This window comes from Chrysoperla carnea, chromosome X (genome assembly GCF_905475395.1).
Source record: "Chrysoperla carnea chromosome X, inChrCarn1.1, whole genome shotgun sequence".
NCBI classification, from domain to species: Eukaryota; Metazoa; Arthropoda; class Insecta; order Neuroptera; family Chrysopidae; genus Chrysoperla; species Chrysoperla carnea.
In genome coordinates this window covers 36,569,103-36,576,857 of record NC_058342.1, presented here as the reverse complement: position 1 = coordinate 36,576,857, position 7,755 = coordinate 36,569,103, and the positions used below count along the sequence as shown (strand labels likewise).

At 34.9% G+C, this 7,755-nt stretch overlaps 1 protein-coding gene across 1 annotated transcript in view; it reads right to left on the bottom strand.

Annotated features, from left to right (window-relative positions):
• Positions 1 to 485: 485 nt before the first annotated feature.
• The window catches only part of LOC123303086 (IQ motif and SEC7 domain-containing protein 2), a 40,739-nt gene continuing 33,469 nt past the window's right edge, over positions 486 to 7,755 (bottom strand). Inside the window, exons 2-8 of the mRNA XM_044886186.1 lie at positions 5,945 to 6,502; positions 5,144 to 5,330; positions 3,666 to 4,120; positions 3,065 to 3,442; positions 1,824 to 2,479; positions 1,109 to 1,504; positions 486 to 733 (exon numbers count right to left, since the gene is read on the bottom strand). Of these exons, the coding sequence (XP_044742121.1) occupies positions 486 to 733; positions 1,109 to 1,504; positions 1,824 to 2,479; positions 3,065 to 3,442; positions 3,666 to 4,120; positions 5,144 to 5,330; positions 5,945 to 6,502 (2,878 nt within the window). The remainder of the gene's footprint in view (positions 734 to 1,108; positions 1,505 to 1,823; positions 2,480 to 3,064; positions 3,443 to 3,665; positions 4,121 to 5,143; positions 5,331 to 5,944; positions 6,503 to 7,755) is intronic.

The window sequence follows — 7,755 nt, the reverse complement described above, 5'->3', positions numbered from 1 at the left end:
AAACCTCAAGTTATTTTTTTCAAATAAAGTGCTTACAAAACGGAACACTATCTTAAGGTAATCCATTGCTCCCTGATAAACAAATCCGAAAAAAATAATTTGAGGTTATAAAAATTAAAACAGCGTGCCATACTTCAATCAATTTTGTGCGGGAAAAATCTCAAAAACAATTTATTTTGTGCGTCGCCCTTTGAAAAGTACAAATGGAATGCGAACAATTCATTTTAAGACAAAACTGAATAAAAAAATAAATGATGTCCTGAATCAGAGAGAAGCTCATTTCCAAAACTGTGTCTCGAAAAATAGTACAATGAGATTTGAGATTTGTTTTTTTTTATAAATACTTTGTTTATAAATATTGAATTATATTTTGTTTATAAATTATATAATACATATTTTTTTGTTACGTATTTTTCCATATTTTTTTTTGTAATTATTTTTAATTAATTAATTAATTAATATTTTCAAATTTAAAATTGATTTATTTAAACTTCTGTTGAACGTATAAATGGATCCTTTTGTGTTGGATCCTCAGTACGAGATAATTTACGTTCACGTTTATGAAATAGACCACCAAGGAATGATTGCTGTTGATTCATTGGTTTTGGCTTTTGACCGCCTTGTCCGAATTCAATTCGCGATAGTGTCGATGAGCTTGTCGGTTGAAACGATACAGACATTCCACTGTCTAATGATCCCACACTACCCCTCCTTTGTGGTTTTTCACCTGTAACTATAAATATATCTTTATTTATAGAGTATTCCAAGAACTATTAGGAAACGGGGACGGGACGATTCACCACCAAATCCTAACAATTTAACTTTCTCTCTCTTCAAGAAGTCAAATCCTTTCCCTTTTTTATGTCGAAATATCACTTTTTTGCAATTTTAAAAACTTTTACGCATCTCCAAAGTTCCTCCGAATTGAGCTAGAGTGATGACAATTTAAATACAAAGCATCTAATGATAAAAAGCATGTAATGAACTGAGTGATGAAGCTTTGGTGCCCAGCCCAACTCATTCTCTGAGCTTTTTGATTGTATTTGAAAAGAAAGTTGAATGAAAGTTGAATGGTGTGAATGGTGTGGGTGGTGTTATTGATACTTACATTGATCATGAATATCGAGTAAAGAATTACTGAGAGCAGTTCTCTTAAGTTGTGCATCTCTTTGACTTTGTTCGTTTGTTGGCTGTTGTGTTTGGACAACAGTACGATCCCCACCATTACCATCTTTGACTAGAATTGTACCCTGAGTACACGAGCATATTTCAACATCGGCCACACCACTATCGCGATTCTCCGCACCAGAACGATTACCACCACGACTAGACTTTTGACGTTCTAATTCAGCTTCAATACGTAAATTCTCCATTTCGTCCATTTCATAGACGGATTCACGTAAATCTTCAGCGAATTTACAACGATCGTGCTCGTTACGAGCATTAAATGTAATAAGTACTTTGTCATCGACACGTTGAGCTAAACGTATTCCAAAAGGATAATCTACAAAAAACAAATCACATTCATTATTTATTAGTCTTTGAAACAAATATTACACTTGGATATCCCTGATAAAAAAGTCCAATTCAATTCTGATTAAAATTTCCAACCCATTCTTATTAAATTCCGATTCAAGCCAATATAAAATTTCCAATTCGATCCCATTCATGAATTGAAACCAATTGGAAATTTCCGACTAGTTCTATTGGATTGAATCGGAATGAATTGGAAATTTTTTTCCAATTACATCCAATTCATTTCAATTAAATTTGGATTCAAAATTGTAATTGGTTTCAATGAGAATAAAAAAATTAGTACTTACGTGGAACTTCAAATAAAGTAACAACCATACCACATAATGAAAAGCTCTGTCGAAATGTATACGTTACAGACGATTTCTTTTTACTTAGAATTTTCGTGATCACAAGTAAATCATTAAACAAGAAGACCTCTCGTTGATGGACCCCAGGTCGTTCTTTCTTATTAATATCAGGAATCTCATACAATCGACAATAACAGACCAAACGTCGATGTGGCAACACCATATTCGGTTTTTTACCCACAATAGTCGCTTGCACTTTAATCACTTGGGTCACATGATCTGAACTTGGTTTGAATTCGTTCGCTTTGACACGTTCGTAGATGCCGACTAGCATGTCACGATCTATATCACCACAATCATCGATGCCGCGAAGATTTTTAATGAAATCGTCCAGACGCATACGTCGTTCTGGTTTTAGATTTGGTGTGTGTAGATCGGTGTTCAGCATGATGATGGCGAATGCTAGCACGAATATTGTGTCTGGTGAACGTAAACGTGTTACAATATCGATATTACATTGACAATATCGTTGCGAGAATACTTCCATTAAACGTTCGATTTTTTGAGCTTCACCTGGCATACGGAAGTATGCTTGGAATTTACGTAATGCAACGTCCACTTGCATTCCAGATAAATCCAATTCACGGGCAAAACATCTACAAATATCAAATTTATACAATTAATAACACAAGACGAGGAGTTTTCGGGTAGGAGGCGCTTTTAAAATCAAATGAAGCTAGAGGATTCTAGGCCAGACGCCACACAGAAAGCCTACAGCTTCTCCGATTGATCCAAGGTTTCGAACCCGGACATTCTGAATCTAACGCCCTGCAGATTTCTGCACGTACAAATTCAAGATGGGCTTGTCGTAGCCATTCTTTGATTCGGTAAATTATAGAGCATCTTGCTATGGGAATGATAGGCTCAGGTGAAAGGAGCGTCTGAAACGACCCCTCTCGTGCCAACGAATCTGCTGCTTCATTCCCTTTAACGCCAGAGTGAGTCGGAATCCAGATCAGCTCCTTGAAGCATTCATAAACTATCCTTGATTGGAGTCTTGAGGCTTCAAGGACCCGTAGAGCGGTCTGACTATCTGAGAAGATGCTGATATGCGCCTTGCTGTAACCTTTCGAGTTACAGATCTGGGCACCTCCCAGCAGGGCGAAGATTTCCGTTACAATGGGTATTACATTACGGGCAACTTATTTTGAAGTTAGAAATAAATAAAAAATGGTACTTACTCTAAAACTGCCATATTGAATTGATTTTGTAAATTGCCTAAATATTCACCAATCATTTGTTTACTTAAGCCTTTACGTGAAATAAGAAATCGTGCAACAGCTTCTGGTGAATTTTCAAGGAAACCTCGACGCATTAGATATGTTATACCACGTTCTGGTTTCTTGTTGAATAGATTTAATCCGACTCTGTATTGACGTTTGCGTACTGTTTCCGATACTTTATAACTAATTGGGGTAGACATTGGTTGTTCGGGTTGTTCTAAAGCGTATACAGAGGCCGATGTATGCGATATACCGATTAAACTACTTTCTGAAACAGCTTCTGGTGATTGTGAATGTCCTAAACCTTTTCGTTTCCATAATGGCGATGAACAACCCCTATAAACAAAAAGTACAAAATTAATTATTACATATTTGGTAAATATTTTGTTTCTAAAAATCCTTAAGGGAGTAGGGTTACGCACTTGAGGAAGATATGGAACTCCTTTTCTAATGTATGGAACTCCTTTCCTAATGCCCTTACTCCCTTAATAAATTTAGCTTTCTTATTCCAAAATAAAGTAGCGGGATGAAGATTTAAGAATATTTTTAGAAAACTCACCCGGTTGAATTGCTATCACCGCACATAACTCGATCTGTCGAGATGCTACTATCACTGCCAGAACTTTGTACACTCGATAAGCTACCATTATCAGCACATTTACTCAATCCCCCACTGGCGGTTCGATACGATCGTGGCTCCATTGATTTCGATGATATACTCGAAGTTCGTTTTGGTACTTCTGGTGGGATTTTTTTCGCTGATGCAGACTGTTGCGCTTGTAATTGTTGTTGGTACTGCGCACTTTGCTGTGCCATAAGCTGTTGGGGTGTCTGCGGTGATGATTGTGGATTTATTCGTGCTTGCGCATATATTACATTGTTGGGTGTACTTGGACCACCCACACCAGAGTAACTACTCTCTGGCGTTCGTGTCCAATGTATATTTGGTGGGATACCACCACTTGGTGAACATACTTTACAGGAACTTACATTTACGGGACTGTTTAGCATATCCTGAAAACAAAAACGTTCCAAATAACAGTGAAAAAATCGAGAAAATCGAAAAATTTTTTTTGATTCGGAATTTGATGAAACTTAGTTTCTAGGGTAATTTTGGCCCAAAAATTACAAAAATCGGGTGTACTTAACGATTGACCTGATAGTTTTCGAGATATCACTGAAAATAGCTTCAAAATTAGCGATATCTCGAAAAATACTTGCCTAATCGTTAAATAAACCCGATTTTTGTAATTTTTGGGTCAAAATTACCTTATATACAAACTTTTATCGAAATCGAAAATATAAAATATTTTTCGATTTTTTGGAATTTTTTCAAGGGGTACCCCTTTGAAAAAATCGAGAAAATCGAAAAATTTTTTTTGATTCGGAATTTGATGAAACTTAGTTTCTGGGGTAATTTTGGTCCAAAAATCACAAAAATCGAGTGTACTTTACGATTGAGCTGATAGTTTTCGAGATATCATTCAAAATAACTTCAAAATTCGCGATATCTCAAAAACTATTTTCCTAATCGTTAAATGAACTCGATTTTTGCAATTTTAGGGTCAAAATTACCTTATATATAGACTTTTATCGAAATCGAGAATACAAAAAAATTTTCGATTTTTTTGAATTTTTTCAAGGGGTACCCCTTCGAAAAAATCGAGAAAATCGAAAAATTTTTTTTGATTCGGAATTTGATAAAACTTAGTTTCAAAGGTAATTTTGGTCCAAAAATTACAAAAATTGGGTGCATTTAGTGATTGGACGACTAGTTTTTGAAATGTCGCTTGAAACCATACACGAAGAAAAAAATTTCGGCGCCATTTTTGGCTATATCTCAAAAACTACTCCTTACTCATTAAATTGTTTAATTAACTAAATTTTTGTATGATTAGGGTCTTAATAATATTAAATAATCCAAAAATAGATCCAATTTCAAGACTACCGATTTTGAAAATCGAACAAAAGACAAAAAATCCAAAAAATGTGTTTCAATCCAAAAACAAATCCAGAAGACAAAAATAAAATACATACCTCGTTTATGTTATCCTGTCGTTGTACATAATATGTTCCCACATAATTACCCCAACATGTGGTGGCTGTTCCTGACTGACTTCGTGGCAATTGACTCATATCCAAATTTCGACGTTCTCGTAACGACATTGAACGAACCGGCCTTGATGATGGATTATTGTTTATATTATTACATGCTTCGTACGTACTGAAAATTTAGAAAAGATATTTTATTAAAATGAGCTTTAAAGCTATCTATTAACAAACGTTAAAAGCTTTTGTCTATTTGTCGAAGGGCTCTGTCAGGGCCAAATATGTACAAATAGTTTATTTGGCTCAGATTCGGTTCAAAATTATTTGCTAAGGCAACTCAACGGCCAGGACTCAAAAATATGTTCAGAATCGCAAAATTCCCTAACGCGTAAAGATTTTGGCAGTTTTTCAAATCAAACGCCCCTCTGTCTGTAATAAGTCCTATTGAATCAGACCCAAATGAATCATTCAACGTTTTGTGGATCATCGATGATTCCACACTATCGTTATTTGTATCCAGAAAAGCTTACAGGGTATATAATTCTCGGATCCTTAGCCCAGTCATTGGATCTAATGATTTTTAATGAAGCCTCAGTAAGAAAGCGTTAAAAGTTTTGCATTCTTCCTGACCTCGAATCTGAAGACACCTGAAGACATTCACTGCCCACACAAATACAAACTGCCTCGATAAAAGCTTCATTTGCAAGTAGCAGAGTTCAAGAAGGGCAGAGGGCAGAAACAGCCCATTCTTTCAATAAGCTTTTAATAAATTAAAAGTGTAAAACTTACTTTGCATATGTCTGTGTATGATCACCCTCAGGACTTTTGACCCGTCGATTTGGATCAATCGGTGCCCCAACACTGTTCATATGTAGTGATTCATTGGTAGCTTCAACCATATTTGGTAATCTACGACATAGTCGTTTTTCTGCTTTGGCCATAGCTGTAATTGCTGCGAATTTTTTTAATAATGTGTATCGTCTAAAAGCTCTTTGGATTGTTAGCGCAGCTTTACGTGCTTTCACACCACCATATTTTCGTTCCAACATTTCAATTTGTTTGTCCAATAAATCTTGTGACAGTTCGTAGCCGGTTTGTGTCCGATTACGTTTCATTTCACCGCTTACGTTCCGTATGGATTGTTGTTTGTGGATTGTCGGTGTTGGACTTTGTATGAATGCAACATTTTGTGTCTCGGATCCAGGATAACTTTTCATGATGTTTGGGTACGTTGGTACTTGATAGTTTTGAGCTTGAATGTATGATTGACTTGGAACGTATGTTTGACCTGGTGAGAACATTGTCACGGCTGCCACAGACGATGTCCGTTCCATTCGATGTGGAAAACTACAAAAAACAAAACAAAATTTGTTAAAAAGATTTTCGAAATGTTTGAGTGAAATTATTAAGTACGAAAAAAAATTCAAGCTTTTACAAATAGTCGGGTATGAGTGACTCGTAGATAAAATTATTTTGTACTTTTTAGTACAATACAAGCTTGTCCCTTAAAAACTATTTTTTGTTAAAATTTTTAATTTAAGACTAAAAAAATGCATATATATCAAATATGGTGGAAGCGATGGGAAAATCAGGATGCCACAACTTTGCCATGCATTGTCATCCAGACTTAATGTGCATTCAAAATTTGAGCTCAATCGGAAACCGGGAAGTGGATAAAATTTGACTTGCAAAATTTGAATACATATCGCTAGTATCCGAATAACCTTAATGTACTTTTATTTGTGAGGAAAGCTTTGCGAAAAAATAAAGTTTTTTTATTAGTTTCATTACCTTTCAAATTTTTGGAAACATTTATCAGAGTTTGTGTCATAATTTGATACTAAATAAAAATTTATTTTGAAATTTGTTCTAATTTACAAAAATTTCAAAAACTTCACTAATCACATTATTTCACAACTTCAAACAAGATAAACATATCACACTTTCGAAACTTTGGTAAGCGTATATTTGCTTGCCACTCAACTAAAATGATAAGTGTGAACGTGGCTTTAACCGGTATTAACGTGCAATGGACTAGTGACACACTCATTTGAAGTAGAAATGTAGACGAACTTTTTAAAATTGAGTCGTCCCGTTTGTGTTCCTTTAGCCGAATAATAAAATAAGTACATATTATGACAATATTTTTATACGCATATTGGAGTCGATCCAAAAATCTTTTATTGATTTCTTTTATATTTTATGGGAGTCGTGTTGCAATTGTTTTGTTGTAAAAAGCCATCGTCTATGTCTTCTTTACTAGGCGACTAGGCCATATATTGCCGTTAGTGCCGTATCTCTTATTATTCGGTAGTCATTTACATTAAATGTGCATCATTTCCTTTACATACAACTTGAAATTGGGTCATCTTCAATCTCTTTATTGCTACAATCATACTGGATGTTTCAAGGAATTGGGGCGACATTTTTTAAAATGATATTTTACTAAAAACGACTGGAATTTACTCCTTAAGTGTTGTATAATGTGACAGGTTGTTGTCAGTTTCAAACAATAGATGCCTTGTCTGTTATACGTACTATAATATATATATCCTAACCCGAAAAAACTTGGAGATGTACGATTTTCTGAGTAGTTATGT